General features: G+C 39.0%; 1 protein-coding gene across 2 annotated transcripts in view; it reads left to right on the top strand.

The window, feature by feature from the left end:
* The window catches only part of vps8 (VPS8 subunit of CORVET complex), an 89,056-nt gene that overhangs the window by 16,016 nt on the left and 56,014 nt on the right, over nucleotides 1-17,026 (top strand). For both annotated transcript variants that reach the window (XM_061964890.2, XM_061964882.2), the window contains exons 10-22: nucleotides 3,013-3,166; nucleotides 3,244-3,303; nucleotides 6,255-6,362; nucleotides 7,203-7,283; nucleotides 7,587-7,757; nucleotides 9,697-9,771; nucleotides 12,759-12,794; nucleotides 12,873-12,963; nucleotides 13,778-13,824; nucleotides 13,925-14,014; nucleotides 14,623-14,669; nucleotides 15,377-15,599; nucleotides 15,684-15,773. In XM_061964890.2, the coding sequence (XP_061820874.2) occupies nucleotides 3,013-3,166; nucleotides 3,244-3,303; nucleotides 6,255-6,362; nucleotides 7,203-7,283; nucleotides 7,587-7,757; nucleotides 9,697-9,771; nucleotides 12,759-12,794; nucleotides 12,873-12,963; nucleotides 13,778-13,824; nucleotides 13,925-14,014; nucleotides 14,623-14,669; nucleotides 15,377-15,599; nucleotides 15,684-15,773 (1,273 nt within the window). The remainder of the gene's footprint in view (nucleotides 1-3,012; nucleotides 3,167-3,243; nucleotides 3,304-6,254; nucleotides 6,363-7,202; nucleotides 7,284-7,586; nucleotides 7,758-9,696; nucleotides 9,772-12,758; nucleotides 12,795-12,872; nucleotides 12,964-13,777; nucleotides 13,825-13,924; nucleotides 14,015-14,622; nucleotides 14,670-15,376; nucleotides 15,600-15,683; nucleotides 15,774-17,026) is intronic.

Raw genomic sequence — 17,026 nt, 5'->3', positions numbered from 1 at the left:
TGGGGTCTTGAACCATCGAGAACATCAGGTGGACCCAATGTGTCCCCAATGAAGTGCGCAGAGCCCGCATGTGCCAGCCCAGCGCATCCTGCCTGGCTGCGCAACGTCGCACCCGCTGGTTCACCCATGTCCTCCGCCTTCCTCCTGACCATACGACAAGAGCCATTCACCAGTTTGACTCGAGAGCCGCAGGCTGAAGAAGACCACGAGGCAAACACCGCACCAAATGGCTCAACGTCATTGCAGGCGACCTCCAACTGTACGGAGTTGCTGTGGAGGACGGCTGGCACAAGACCGCTTTGGAAAAAAACTAGGGATGGGAGGCCCCTTTCCCCTTTGCAGAAGCTCCTAAGAAAAGAAAGAAAGCCGGTGTTAATGTGTATGGTCATGTGTTATTGATGATTGGCAATACAAAAAAAAAGGTTAAAAAGAGTGTCATTTGCAGTGTTGGGTTATTTACTGAAAACCAGTAACTAGTTACAGTTACTAGTTACTTCATTTCAAAAGTAACTCAGTTACTAACTCAGTTACATACACCAAAAAGTAATGTTACTGTGAAAAGTAATTATTTAGTTACTTATTTTTTTCTTTTTCTTTTTTTTTTTAAAGCTCTTATTAATGCCCTTTTAGCCTTCATTTCAGTACTGTTATTGCACTGGAGAATAATACAATCTGTTGATCAACTTGACATGCATTTGCATCACTGAACTCTGCTAAGCAATGTGGTCTACATACAACACACAAAGACAAAGATATGTTAGGCCAATTTATTTCAGGCCAGAACAAATTGACAAAACTATTTTAAATAGCTGCAACATAACATACATAAGTAACAAACCGCATAATAACAACATACAGTAGCTGTAAACCTGGCTTCACCCAAGGAAGACACACATGACATACACAAAGCCTAACCAGGCGTTTTTTTCTCTCAAGGAATTGTGAAATAAAATCATGTCTTCAGGAGATCAACACAGTACAGCCCAGAACACTCTACGCATTTCCCCAGTTTTAGTTTAGAGATAAGGAAAGATTGGCCTGGCCCACTAGGATCCCTCTTTATGTTTGCGAACTTTATAGTCTATACATTTAGAGTGATGTGATAATCAAACACTCTATAGTGAAAGAGCAACATTATATAAGAGAATTGACAGAGTGTGTGTACCTTCAGTGCTGAATGATGAGCTAAGGCAGAGTTTGGAGTGTTTTCTGTAGCTCGCTTTCCATGTTTATGTCCTCACTGTCCATGTACGTGAAAATGTTTTCCGTGCCATTTGCTGTTTGACGCCGTTATCATGCTAATTAGCTGCCTGAAAGCGGGTGACTCCACTGTAGAAATAGCCTGCATGTCTTCTAGCACATATGCTGCAATGGCTCTATCAATGTTGTCCTGGCTAGCAGTCCCTCCGTTAAAATCTTTAGGTGGAGGTGAAGTGGCATCGGAGTCTGTGTCTCTTTACTAGCTTCGTCGAAGCATGTTGCTTTTGTAGCTGTTTCAGCAGATTTGAATTGCTGTTTTGGGCAGTAGATAGGATCTTTATCCAAGACACAACTTACATTTAAGTAAAATGTTCTTTTCTTTGGGCTCGACAAAAGAAAAAGTAGTGAGAATATCTCCATGTTAAGAAACTCGACTGCGGCTCCGCCATGATGTCTTGTTAGTAAACACAGACACACCGTCAAAAGTGTAAAGACTGCAAAGTTCCTGTCTTCACAATAAAAGTGCTGCTCCCTACTGCCTGCGCTAACAAAATAAGGGTCTCAGAAAAAAACAGCGCATACAAGCTAGCAAGCTACGGCGCTAGCCTCCAATGTATTCCTTGTAAACGGTATAAAAATTAGTCTAAAAACTCATCCCTTTCATGTAGTATTAAAAAGAGAAGGGGGACTTTTTTTGCCTTCACAATGTAAATTCAAAGCTGTGGAACTTATTAGCACTACTGTAAATCCTGTCTGATTTCAATCAATGCATATCATCAGAAATATTAAGACATCAACTTATATTCTTGTCTTCATAAAATAAAATAATCCTTATGCTTTAAAGATGCTTGTTTATTTATCTAACACCTTTAACATCCATCCATCCCATCCATTTTCTACCGCTTGTTCCCTTTGTGGTCGCGGGGGGCGCTGGAGCCTATCTCAGCTACAATCGGGCGGAAGGCGGGGTACACCCTGGACAAGTCGCCACCTCATCGCAGGGCCAACACAGATAGACAGACAACATTCACACACTAGGGCCAATTTAGTGTTGCCAATCAACCTATCCCCAGGTGCATGTCTTTGGAGGTGGGAGGAAGCCGGAGTACCCGGAGGGAACCCACGCAGTCACGGGGAGAACATGCAAACTCCACACAGAAAGATCCCGAGCCTGGAATTGAACCCAAGACTACTCAGGACCTTCATATTGTGAGGCAGACGCACTAACCCCTCTTACACCGTGCTGTCCCATCTTTAACATGTTAACAAAAAATGTATATGAGGTATATCACCTTGACCTAGTCATTTGGTAAGTAGCTTGCCTGCTGAAAAAGTGTGGGAACCTTTGCTCTAGACCGTGTGATTGCAACCCAACAATTGATGAACTCTGTTTGTACACTAAATGCAAATTGCTATATTATTTGGTATGAAGCATGAATATTTTAACAATGATTGTAATTAGGTTACCAGCTGTCCACTATAATCATTATCAGTAAGCTACTGAGAAAGAACAAAATAAAAATGTTGAACATTTTCTACCCCTTTATTAGTTTGTCAAGTTGTTTCACATTGTCTGGTTACAATATATTTATGCTGAGGTGAGTCAATAACCAGTTAATTAAGTGAAAAGAGAGTGAAGTTTTTATTAACTGTTTTTGTGAGCACTTACTGCATGTGATTTTCAACGGATTGCTTTCCTGCTAATTAGTGATTAAATACTCTGTCGAGCCCTGACATTTTTATTTGCAACATTTTATTTATCTATATTTATTTATCCTGTCTCTCAAGTTCTGCATTTCTTCTTGCTTTCAGGAGAGTAATGGGGATGCGTTCCTGTGACTCGAGATGTCTCTTCAGTGGTTCCAAAGGGGAAGTCTGCTGTATTGAACCGTTGTGTGCACCTTCTGACTTCATTGACCACCCTTTAACTAATTACTATTTACTGGCTTTGGCTTCCCTCACAAAGGTACACTCATGCTTAACCGAGCCCTCCTATTTAAACAGAAAGTTGTGTTTTGAAGATTGTTTTTCCATTCTCATCAGATTCTGGTGATTGGCCTAAAGCCCTCCCTGAAAGTTTGGATGAGCTTTCCCTATAGCACGGTTGGTATTTGTCCAAATTCTTAGAGTATTTGAGAATAGTAGGCCTGTGTTCTGACAAAAACAACAACAACACACATGTACATAACAATATGAATGGCTAAGAATATAAAAAGACAACACAGTACTGTCTAGAGCAGGACTTCTATGCAACATATAATGGCAAAGTACAGCCTGCAGGCCACATTTGATTTTTTAACCTTAAAGAAGATATTCTACAATTCTACACATTTTACAATAAAATAACCATTGCTTCAATGGTTTTATTATTAATGTTTATTTAAGTACTTATTATTAGTGTTTTTATTTAAGTACTTATTATTTGTGTTAGTCTTTTCATACTCTTATTGCATTTTTTTGTCTTATACGCTGTCATATAAAGCGCACTTGTAATTTTACGTATATTATTATTAATTATTATTACTAAGATAAAGATTATTGCACCATCGAAAAAATAACCACTTTGAATAAATCATTAGCCCAAAATTCATAAGACATTCAGCCCATGATGAGTGTTTGTAAACTTCTGACTGGATCTGTAAATACATTTTACTTACTCTTACTTACAATTATAACATACCCTTTTTGTACAGGATAGGATAGACTTCATTTATCCCACAATGGGGAAAAACATACACTTTGGGATAGGCTGATTGGCAACACTGAATTGGCCCTAGTGTGTAAATGCTTGTCTGGATATCTGTTTTGGCCCTTCGATGAGGTGGCGACTTGTCCAGGTTGTACGCTGCCTTCCGCCCAAGTACAGCTGGGATAGGCTCCAGAGGCAAGTGGTAGAAAATGGATAAATGGATGGGGAAATTTAGTGCTTGCAGTGCAAATTAAAACAACTACACAAAAAGGAAAACTGGAGGTAAACAATAAAGAACACAGAGGACATAGAAGACAATAAAAGAGTACGGAGCTGATGCAACCAGCTGCCTCTTCAGAGGCGCCATTTCAACATACAATATAAACAACTAAAATAAGAAGCAATTCCATCCATCCATTTTCTACCGCTTATCCCTTTCGGGGTCACGGGGGGTGCTTGAGCCTATCTCAGCTGCAGGGCCAACACAGATAGACAGACAACATTCACACTCGCATTCACACACTAGGCCCAATTTAGTCTTGTTAAATACCAAAAATTAGCAATAAATAATACATCAGGGTTTCGCCTAGCTTGCGAATATACATTTGGCGGAAGGGGCGTGGTCAATATAACATCATATAATTTGCATAGTTGTTGATGATGCATATATATATATTCGACTCCCTGCAAATGGCCTTGGCGAAACCGTGCCGTAAACATCCCAGTGAGGAAAGCATAGTGATAGCCGATTTAAATCCCTCCCTCCTTCAACAACACCTGGGGAGTTGAACTCTGTTTGCCGTGCCTGCAGAAAGACTCCAGGCCTATAGACATAACTTACACACACACACACACACACACACACACACACACACACACACACACACACACACACACACACACACATCATGTATCATGGACTGCCACACACAGATATGCACATATACCCCCACCACCACCCCACACCTTTGCGACTGCTTAACCTCTTGAGGTGCGATGGATGGCTGGTGCAGCTTCGACATTGGATGCACCCCCCTCCGCTCTTGTGGTTTCTGTGTCATAACGTGTATATGTGCTTATTAGGGCTGCAAATCTTTGGGTGTCCCACGATTCGATTCTTGGGGTCACGATTCGATTATAAATCGATTTTTTCGATTCAACACGATTCTCGATTCATAAATGATATTTCTCCGATTCAAAACATTTCTCTATTCATTCAATACATAGGATTTCAGCAGGATCTACCCCAGTCTGCTGACATGCAAGCAGAGTACCGGTAGTAGATTTTTGTAAAACGCTTTTATAATTGTAAAGGACAGTGTTTTATCAACTGATTGCAATAATGTAAATTTATTTTAACTATTAAATGAACCAAAAATATGACTTATTTTATCTTTGTGAAAATATTGGAGACAGTGTGTTGTCAAGCTTATGAGATGGGATGCAAGTGTAAGCCACTGTGACACTATTGTTCTTTTTTTTCTCTTTTCTTTTTTTTTTATAAATGTCTAATGATAATGTCAATGAGGGATTTTTAATCACTGCTATGTTGAAATTGTTACTAATATTGATACTGTTGTTGATAATATTCATTTTTGTTTCACTACTTTTGGATTGTTCTGTGTCGTGTTTGTGTCTCCTCTCAATTGCTCTGTTTATTGCTGTTCTGAGTGTTACTGGGTCGGGTTTGGTTTTGGAATTGGATTGCATTGTTATGGTATTGCTTTGTATTATTTTGTTGGATTGATTAATAAAAAAAAAATATTTTTTTTTGAAAAATGAGAATCAATACTGAATCGTACAAAGTGAGAATCACGATTTGAATTCGAATCGATTTTTTCCCACACCCCTAGTGCTTCTCCTGTCTATCAAGTTTTTTTCCTGGCCCCAGACTGAGCCCTCTCCCTAATAGGAATTTAGTCTGGGATCCACTTTTTTTCTCATCTTCCTCCCCTCGCGTCCATCTTTTCCCACCTTTTACGGGGTGCCTTCCTTGTGACAACTTAACATTGTTCCTGTTCTGTGTGCCCTGTCTACCTTCAATGTACAGTATGTCTGCTCTTAAACGGGTCTGTACTAAAAATTTAATTTTGCCGTACACGGCCCAAACCTCCGCCCTCTCTCCTGACGCTCAATGCCAGCCAGCTCTGAAGCCTTGATCCAAAAGGCAAAAAACACATGAAAACAAGAGGAAAACATCACACAAGAGCACAGAGCTCCTGCAAACAGCTTCCACTAGAGAGGCGTGATCTTGGAAAATTATTAATATGATAAAGTCTACAGACTTCAACTGCATGACTGTTAACGTGCTTCATGCTTCATACATGTTTTAACAGTTTTTTTCCTATGTGTTATCTCCCTTTAGTCTGATCCATCCAGTGTTCCACAGCTGGCTTGGCAGTTTGTCTCCGTTCAAACAGCTGTGAACCCAATTTTAGCTTTTTGTAAAGGAGATACAGTCCAATTTCTCATGGTAGGTGTGCAACTTCCTTTTTTTACTAAATTCTGATAAGGATAAGATGGATTATTTTTTTAATTATATTGTATCAAAATGTTTGCTGGTAAATTGCTTGAATTTGCGTGGCTTGACAAGACCACCAAATCCTGGAGGGAATGTTTATCGTTGTGACGTCAGGCTGATCATTTTCATTCCAATATTTATTGTGCATCCTAATTATTATTTTTACCTCAGGCCATGAAATAATTAGTTTTTTAACATGAGCGCATGGCCAAAATGCTAACTTGCAAACAGTTTCTATACCAGCAATACACACTATAGGTGCAGAAAGTGCTAAATATCCTGCATATTTTGAATTTTGAGGTGGCCTCCAACCTGGATGCCTTCAATTGTTTGAAACATACATTTGGAAATAGTAAGAATTCTAAAGTTCAAAAAGAGTCTGTGTTATGGAAAAAGGACATTTTTGCAATGTGTTAAACTATGTTGTTGAAGAACGGTTTTGACAACAGTCCATCATGAAATTGTAATGAATAAAAGTATACATTTAAGTTTGTTTTCATGGTAAAGTCATGGCATAAAGAAAACGTATGAGAGTACAAAATATAACATCCTGTACTTGTAAATTCAAATCTATGCTGAAATGTTGAATGTTGATTTTTTTTTTTTTTCGGTTTGCTACAGATGTCACCCAGTTGTAAATGTTGTTTCAAACAGACACTTAAATGATAACTGAAGTATTGAAGCTGCTTTATGATTAGTCTTTACCTGTATATCTAACCTCTAGTTATCAGTCCCAACACTTAAACTGCTTTTTACACACAACTTTTATTTTATTCTGCTCCTTTTGTCCAGATAAAAAGAGAGGAGATGGGTGCAATTCACGTCATCAAACAGAGACAAATTCATCTCAGCTGTGACATTATCAGCTTGAATGTAAGTATCCTTTGCTAAAGTACAAATCATCTGTTTAACTTGGTTGGAACTAATTCTGTTTGTTTTAATTAATTTACTCTCATTATGACTGCAACACACAGACAAAACTCTTTAACCAAAACGTCCTACTTGTTGGTAGCCTTTGCAAAGAAATAATCCAAATAAAGCACTCGTCGTATATCATGTTTTTTTTCTAAATACATTCCTAATGTAAACATTGCTTTGTTGTTTGATCCAGCCTATTCTTTTAGATGGCTTTGCATGATTTTTTTTTTTCACCCTCTGTCCCATTTGTATTTTTAGTGGATTAACAGTCGTACGTTGGTCCTGGTAGACAGCCATGAAAAGCTACATGTTGTTGACCGTTCCAGTCAGGAGATTTTGGAGGTACAGGACCTGGAGCAGGTGCAACTGGTCTATAACAGCCGCCATTTCAAATCGCTGGCCACAGGAGGGAATGTCTCCCAGGCTATGGTGAGAATTGACTGATTGGGAAAGCCCAATGCACAATAAGCATCAGTATCATTAGTAGCATAGTTCAGTGTTGAAATTAAGACTTTTCAGTCACTAAAGTACTTGAATAGTTTAAGATTTCTTGCCCAGAAATAGTACCTTTAGTGATGCCTTAGGAAATATAAGTAAGTCAAACTGTTTTACCCTTACAGCAACCTGTAGAGCAGGGGTCCTTAACCTTTTTTACCTTGGGGCCCAACTTGGGCCTAAAAGTGGCCTGGGGCCCACCGAATTTGTAATCTTACTCTTAATTTTAATCGTATCCAATAACTATATCTGACCTGCTTAAAGTTTACAACCTTGTGAAATTATATGAAACCATGTGTTAATCACAAAGATCATTATTTATTTAACACATAAACCTTAGCCTTATGTCATGCTGATTAGAAAAATAAGTATTAACCAAATATACTGCATAAGAATGGACTTGTAAATAACTGATAAAAAATAATGTCCATACAGTTATACAACGGAATTTAAAATGAGTATGTTTTTAACTAAACTATCAATACATTTAAAGTGCAAATAAAAAACAGCTTCACCACTTAATTTATAATTTTGCGTTTAAGAAACTTCTTTATGACTTTAGCTCCAGACTTCTTCTGTTTGTTGGATATTGTCATTACTGTCACAAGTTGTGTAAACGTGTACCACTGCAGCCCATTCCGACCACAGCTGAGGAACAGATATTTTTGGCGGCATAACAGTTGACTCCCAAAATAGTAATCTTACTCATGATTTTTGGGCTTAGGTTGAGCTCAGGCTAATGAGAAAAATAAGTACCGGTACTAACCAAATACAGTACATCCGGAAAGTATTCAAAGTAGTTTTCCACATTTTCTAATGTTACAGCTTTATTCCAAAATCCTCAAAATTCTCAGAATTCTACACACATTACCCCATAACGACAATGTGAATTTTTTTAATTTTCTTTTACAAGAAATCATATGTACGTAGATATTCACAGCCTTTGCTCAATACTTCGTTGATGCTCCTTTGGCAGGAATTACAGCCTCAAGTATTTTTTAATACAATGCAACAAACCTATCTTTGGGTAGTTTTGCCCATTCCTCTTTGCAGCACCTCTGAAGCTCCATCAAGTTGGATGGGAAGCGTCGGTGCACAGCCATTTTCTGATCTCTCCAGAGATAACGTCTGGGCTTAATATGGGGGTATTGTGTGTAGAATTTTGAGGACCAAAATGAATGTATTCCATTGTAGAATAAAGCTGTAACATAACAAAATGTGTAAAAAATGAAGTGCTGTGAATACTGACTGCATGAGAAGAAACTCATCAGTAACTGCCAAAAAATATTTACCTACAATTATACAACTAAATTAAAAATGGGTATGTTTTTTCACTAAACTTTCAATACATTACAACTGCAAATGAAAACACAGCTTCTCGTATAGTTAAACACTAATGTAGAGCAACAATTAAAGTAGAGCGCTTGTGAGGAAGGAGGAATCCAAAATTAAAAAAAAAGTTTTATCTTTAAAGGTGACCTCTGATGATTTTAATATACATTTTAAACACTTCATTGTGGTCTAACTCAGTGCTTCTCAAACTTTTTCACCAAATACTACCTCAGAAAAAACTTGGCTCTCCAACTACCACCATAATGACCAACATTAAAATACAGTAGCGTAGTAGGCCTAAGTATTTATTAAAAACAAGGGAGAGGTTTTATTTAACAAGTGTATTTAATATTTTTGGCCACTGTAACATTACATACAGTTTGAATAGTAGCAATGTGTTAGAATATAGTATAATAAAAGTCACTTGGAGTTATAATATAATATAAAAAGTATAGTAATTGTATAATACCAGTTAATTGGAGTGCTATTGTAAAGTTAATCGTTCTAAATTGATCAATCATCTGACTTCTTTGTGTTTCAGGCTTTAGTTGGAGAAAAAGCTTGTTACCAATCTGTTTCAAGCTATGCAGGACAGATTGTCTGTTTGGGAACCAAGGTATTACGTGCTATATTTTGTGTTTGTAGTCCGTGTGAGGTTACCATTTTCTTTGTTAGCAGGTAAATTAGTATTAAGTATTAGGTAAATTTTTATTTATTTCAAATATTACTACTCAGTTTTAAATAAAAAAACAAACAGAATATGTATAAATTATTAGACCAATTAACATAACAGGAGTTACTTAATCCTCTTCTTCTGGATGGGGAATAAGGCTCCAACGACTCAACGTCATTCATCTCGATCTCTTGCTGTTCTCTGTGCGTCGCTCCATGTAAGCTTCATCTCTTTTAGCTCCCTTTCAACTGTTCTCCGCCAGGTGCTCCTTGGCCACACAGGCTTATGTTTTCCAGGTGGTCTCAATCTTAACGCTACCTTAGGTATCCTCTTCTCCTCTATCTTAGAACGTGGCTTAGCCATTCAAGTCGCTGGTGTTCGAATTCAAGGACCACATCTTGACATTGTGTTTTGGCATACAGCTCCTTGTGTTTTTTTGTTGGGTCAGAAGATTCGGCAGATTTTCAACCATTGTGAAAGGCACTGTTTTATTCATGTCCCCTTAACCACTCACAAGCACTCTGAGCCATACATGAGGACAGATTTCACACAGAGCTGAATCTTGGTTCGAAGATGGTACTGTCTGGACTTGAAGATTGGCTGAAGTATTGCGAATGCCCCAGGAACTTTGAAGAGTCTTGCTTAGATGTCCTTGCAGATGAAGCTCTCCAGGTATGTGAAACCCTCTGTAAAGTCGAGTGGCACGCCATTGATGGTGGTAGGTGGAGGGTTGGTGGCGTTTATACACATAACTTGTGTCTTTGTGGTGTTGATATTCAGACCTGGCTGCTTTGCATAGATGTCCAGTCTATCAGTTTTCTCCTTTAGATGATCTCTCTTTGAGGATAATGCTGCCAGGTCGTAAGCAAAGTTCAAATCTTCTAGGTGGGAGAAAGGTGTCCACTGGATTCCTCTGCGTATGTCTGCTGTAGTGTTGCGCAGGATTCAGTCTAGGGTAATCAAGAACAAGATGGGGAAGAGGCTGCAGCCCTGCCGTGCACCTGACTCTACTGGAAACCATTCTGAGAATGTTTTGCTGTTGATGATCACACTACATTCAAAGTGGTTGTAGAAAAGACTCATCAGGGTGATGGTTTTGTCCGGAATTCCATATGACCTCAGCATGTTCCAAAAGGGTCTGTATGTGCACACTGTCAAAGGCCTTTCTGAAGTCAATTAAATTGATGTACAACGGGACATTCCACTCAGTGCACTGCAGGTGTAAATGAATATGGTGTGCCGCCAGGGCATTTTCATTACCGCCACCCCTTGAAAACAAGTTTTCAGGTATCTTTGCAGTTTAGGGGAAACCCTGCACTGTTCAATTATGTTTCTATGTGCAAATATCTGATCAGTGCATCCTCTGCCTTGTCTGAATCCATCCATCCATCCATTTTCTACCGCTTATTCCTTTCGGGGTCGCGGGGGGCGCTGGAGCCTATCTCAGCTACAATCGGGCGGAAGGCGGGGTACACCCTGGACAAGTCGCCACCTCATCGCAGCCTTGTCTGAATCATGCTTGTTATTCTCTCCGCTTGTTGTCAATCACTGTGTCAATCATTCTGAGAAGCACTCTGCAGAAGATCTTGCTGGGAATGGAGAGTAGTGTAATACCATGCCAGTTGTCACAGATCTGAAGGTTACCTTTCTTGGGAAGTTTCACGATTAGTCCCTTAGCCTTGTCACTTGGAATGGTGTCACTCTCATATGATTTTGAAGAGATAAAACAGCACTGATATTGCTGTGACTGGGTCAGCTTTGAGCATCTCTGCTTCGATAGAGTCGATGCCTGGTGCTTTGCCACACGTCATGGCTTTAAGAGATTTCCATTGTCTCAGAGAGTGTAATTAGGCTAGTGTCGATGTTAGGGACATATTTTGCTGGTTGAGAGTTGGCTGTCATGTCTGGTTGTGGGCAGCACTTCCTGGAAATGATAGAACCATCTTGCTCCTTGCTCCCGTTCAATTGTTATAACAGTACTGTTCTTGCATCTGTTGGTGGCTGACTGGCTGGTGTTGCTGCCACCGAACTGTTTGGTGATCTTGTAGACGCAAGGCTGCGGCCTGTTCAACTACACATGTGCCTTCTTCTACAAAAGGCCGCTTGTCCTTCCTGGCACTCTTTTTGACCTCTTTGTCTCTGAACATATGGGTCTTTTGGACCTGTTCCTGAAGTCTTTGGGACTTGGTGCTTAGCAGCTCTGCTTTCAGTCGTTTCCTTTCTTCTATTTTTTGCCATGTTTCCACATGTTATCCATTTCTTGTTGTTTTTCTTCTTATATCCTAAGATTTTGGTTGCTGCCTCAACATAAGTATTCTTAATCACATCTCACTTGGTGTTAACTGGGATATATCATCATCTGTTAGATCAGCAAGTGCTTGAAAGTGATTCCTAACCTTTAGAACGAACTGCTGTTTCGTCCTTGGCACTCAAGTTTGGTGGTGTTGAGGTGTTGCCTTTGCTGGCTCTGTTTCTTTAGTAATATCCGGGACTGTGCTTCAATAATTCTCTTTTATACTTAGTGAGCACCATAACTGTTTCTTAAACTGGCTCAGAGTTGTACATTGTTGGTTGTACATTTGTTGCCCTTGTCATGATTACTTCAAAACTGACAGGGTTAACGCTATAAGAAATAATAAATAGACACCATAGCCTGTGTCTTCATGCTCTTTCAGCATTTCCTCAAGCATATGTGGTAGAATTGAAGAACGAAAATAGTGGAATACTAGTGGCTTACCATCTTTTTTTCTCCCGTTTTTGAGTGCCAGGAATTTTATGTGTAGACGTTGTTTTAAGGTCCAGAACTAGTTGCCAACGTTTGCAATATTAGAGAGGCCCTTTATAAATTACTTTCTGAATTAAAGATACTCAGTCAAATATAAATGTCTGTGTGTTTGACTTAATTTTTTCTTAACAATTTTTTCTTTCAGTCTGCCCATATTATGACTCTAAGAACATGGAGAGAGGTAATTTACTTTTTAATGTTTATACCTGTCATCAGCATGAGTAAAGGCTGATTTGTTTGTCTCTTCCTGCCTATGCAGCGGCTTGACTATCTTTTGAAGCAGGAACATTTTATTGAAGCTCTCACTCTGGCCTGGTCCTTCCACAAGGGAACAGCTAAGGCGGTGGTTGGTGGGTATAAAGAAAATGACATATACAGCAGCCTTTTAATAGTCCAAAACGGTGAAATAGGATTAGAGTTGTCGCATTTGGAGGATTAGCTTGATGTTAAGATCATCAGTATTGGTTCAAAGGGTCATTTGACTAATTTTTGCATGCAGCAAAGTTTGTACAAGCAATATACAAATGTTTACAATGAAAACATGCAGAAACATAAGCAGGAAAGCAGCAAAAACAATTTCAAATCTGGTTGATTCCCGAGCGTGGCCACCGCTGCTGCTCACTGCTCCCCTCACCTCCCAGGGGGTCGAACAAGGGGATGGGTCAAATGCAGAGGGTAATTTCACCACACCTAGTGTGTGTGTGACTATCAGTGGTACTTTAACTTTTTAACTTTAACTTTAACCTATTTCTACACATACCTGCATTCAATTATGTCAACTTTATGTTATCCACTTCAATTCTTAACATACTTACATCAATCTAGTTAAAGGAAGTTTTCTTTTCAAAAGTGAAACATACACATACCGAATCTAGATTGTGTGTTTATGGGGTACACACGCTTTTGTTACACCATAAGGGGGTGATTTAATCTACAATATCTATACTTAAAACACTTACAGTGATTATTGCACATCAAAAGGCACACTATTTATCAGGATGTATGGACAATATGACAAATTGAGAGCCATTAAAGCGACACTGCACACAAAAGAGCCTGCACAAGTAAGATTACACTAAATGGTTAGTTGTGCCAATGCTTTGCTTCAGGGTACCTTCCCTTACAAGTTGAGTGATGAGTGTGTATTATGGGGATTCATTCCAGGACTATATGGGGATCCTTTGAAGAGAAAGGGAGTTGTTAGTGACAAGGTAGGCACGCAAAACCATCTCAGCTACAGTATAGCACTGCGTTTGTCTACTATGGACAGCAACACTTAATTTGATATTATTCTGTTGTCCTTTGGTGGAGATGGTAGAGATCCTGTTGCAGTTTGCAGAACATGCTCTGAAGATGTGTCCAGAACAAGGGAGAATCCAAGTAATGGAGCAACATTTTCACGTAAGCACGTTATAGACTAAACCATATACTAACGTAGTTGATATCTGTATAACTATGCACAGTGAATTGCAGATATCAATGCAATGGCTCAAATAAACAAGAACACTTAAGTTTGTTACTGATTGCATTTATCAGGGGGCGGCATGGCGTAGTGGGTAGAGCAACCATGCCAGAAACCTGAGGGTTGCAGGTTCGCTCCCCGCCTCTTACCATCCAAAAATCGCTGCCGTTGTGTCCTTGGGCGGGACACTTCACCCTTTGCCCCCGGTGCCACTCACACCGGTGAATTGAATGATGAATGATAGGTGGTGGTCGGAGGGGCCGTTGGCGCAAATTGCAGCCACGCTTCCGTCAGTCTACCCCAGGGCAGCTGTGGCTATGAAAGTAGCTTACCACCACCAGGTGTGAATGAATGATGGGTTCTACATGTAAAGCGACTTTGGGTACTTAGAAAAGCGCTATATAAATCCCAGGTATTATTATTATTATTATTATTATCTGTTGTACTTCTGCAATATACTGTATACTATTTTTCTATAGAATTTAGTTTTGTATTTAAGCCAATGACATCCACGGTCTACTCTCTCTCATTGCATGTCTCTATTCAGGGTGTTGTTCCAGTCCTGATAGATTTCTGCCTGCTCCTACACAAAACGTAAGTATATTCTGTGAATGCAAACATATTAAAGCACAATAGAAAAAAATGATGTCCCTCTATGTAAGGGTAAATATTAATGGCTGCAATAATCATATTTTTTTATAAGGCTGAGGCCTTCTTTCATTAAAACAAGAATATAAGTTGGCGTAAAACCTGATTCTGTTGACTTGCATTGATTGGAATCAGACAAGATTCAAAGTAGTGCTGACAACTTCCACATTTTCAATTTTACATTGTGGAGGAGAAAATAAAGTCCTCCTTTCTGTCCCGTACCACATTAAAGTGGTTGGTTTTGGATGGAGGATGGAGCCGCACTTTTATTGTGAAGACAGGAAATGTGCGTCAGTCTTTAGGCTTTTGACGGGAGGTACGGTTGAAATAAAAAGTGTTTCTCGTTTTTCCTTCACACTAAGTTTGCAGCAGCCATCATCATTTCACAAGATCCTGGGGTGCCTTGAATGTCAATCAAGTGACGTCATAGTGAAGATTTATGATCGCAAATTTTTAGGTCTATTTTTTCAATGCCTGGCTGGCGGTCGACTGACACACCCTCTGTGATCGACCGATAGCTCACGATCGACGTAATGGGCACCACTCGACTAAACTTACAAACAGGCATCAAATAATTATTTGCATTTTCTGAACAGGAATGCCTCTTATGTCAAAAGCTAAGAGAATGAATGTGTTAATGTATTTTTTTTCAGCGAGCTACTATTCGACAACCTTTATGCTCTGCTCGTTGAGAATGTGGTTGCTAAGGGTGTTTTCCTGGAATCACTCGAGCCATATATTGTTATGGACCGCCTTGGTCACCTGCCAACACCCATAATGAAGGATCTATTGACTCATTACCGCTGCAATGGCTTGATGGACAACCTGGAGAGATGCCTTGTACATCTGGATGTCACAAGACTAGATATACAACAGGTGCATTCATAGCATTGTCTACAGTGAGGAATGGTTACAAAATGCAAAATTCATCTGTCATTAAATGTGTGTGTCTGATTCAAGGTGGTTCAGGTTTGTTGGGAAAACCAGCTTTATGATGGTATGATCTACGTGTTCAACAGCGGCATGAATGACTACATTACACCCATGGAGGTAAGTTTACACCTTTTAGTATTTGAAGGATACAGACTAAAGTATTTTGGTCATCAATGAGGTCAACAGGGTCCTCACAAAAGATGAGACTTTACTTTCAGTTCAGCCTGATTGCACCCCCGTCAGGCAGATACAAGTCTTCTATTTCAACTCACCCATTACATGAATACAACTGCAAATGTGGAATATATTAGGGGGAGTTTCATCCATACCAATTGTATCCAACCATGTTTTTGTGGACCTTATTTTATTCACTTTAGATTAAAACTATGAAGTTTCGACCATGTACAGAATTTTTTTTAGGTAACGTTAGTTTTCAGATATATATTTTACAGTGTACATTTTTTTAAGATGAATTGTGATACTTTTGGAGAGGGTGGGGGCATTTAAATTGAGTATTGTTGGCACTTTTTGTATGGTTATTTATCAGATTTTATGGGATTTTATTTACGTTAATTTAATATTTAGAATGCATTGAAAAAAAATTAATTCATCGTCGTGTTTTTTATAATGATTGTGAACGATAGGCAAAATTCCAAAAAGTGCAGTTCCCCTTTAATTTTAACAGTCACTACTACGCCCTCTAGCGTAAGCTTGTAACTCAAATGTTTGCTAACAACTTACCGGTAATTTAAAAGCGAAAAGACCACTTGTATCTCAAAATCCTCAGGAGTTGGTGTAGTCATAAGTTGAGATACCACTGTACGAGGGTAAATAGGAAAGTTGCTGTTTACATTGAACAAACTGAGCACAGTCTACCAAGTCAAACTCCTTGTGTGTTAAACATACCTGGCCAATAAAGCTGATTATGATTCTGAAAAAGTTTCTGCGGTGCAAAGTAGACGTGTCTGAAATTCCCTCTTATCCCCCTGGGTTTTAAAAAAAATTTTTTTTTAGGTATTTAAGATTCTTTTATAGGTCAATCAAAAGTTCTTCCTGCCCCCAATTTTCTCCAAATTCAAACAAAATAGTCTAAATCTTTTGTGCGAAATGATCGATTGTGTTGTTTTACCTCTTGAGTTATTAAAGATGAAACTTTCCGGAGTTTCCATCCATCCATTTTCTACCGCTTGTCCCTGATTAAAGTTTTGGTGCTGACACCAGCCCCCCGTCAATTCAACTAAATTATTCTCATTTTTTACAGCTGCATTTGTGTCAAAATTGTCGCTTATGCCACCATACTTTTTGAGTTATTAAATGTTGTAGTTAATTTAAAAAAGGTTCTACTATATCGTTATGTCTTTCCAACCATT

This window comes from Nerophis lumbriciformis, linkage group LG02, assembly GCF_033978685.3.
Source record: "Nerophis lumbriciformis linkage group LG02, RoL_Nlum_v2.1, whole genome shotgun sequence".
Taxonomy (NCBI): domain Eukaryota; kingdom Metazoa; phylum Chordata; class Actinopteri; order Syngnathiformes; family Syngnathidae; genus Nerophis; species Nerophis lumbriciformis.
The sequence above is the reverse complement of the archived record's forward strand: the minus strand, read 5'-3'. Positions and strand labels throughout refer to the sequence as shown.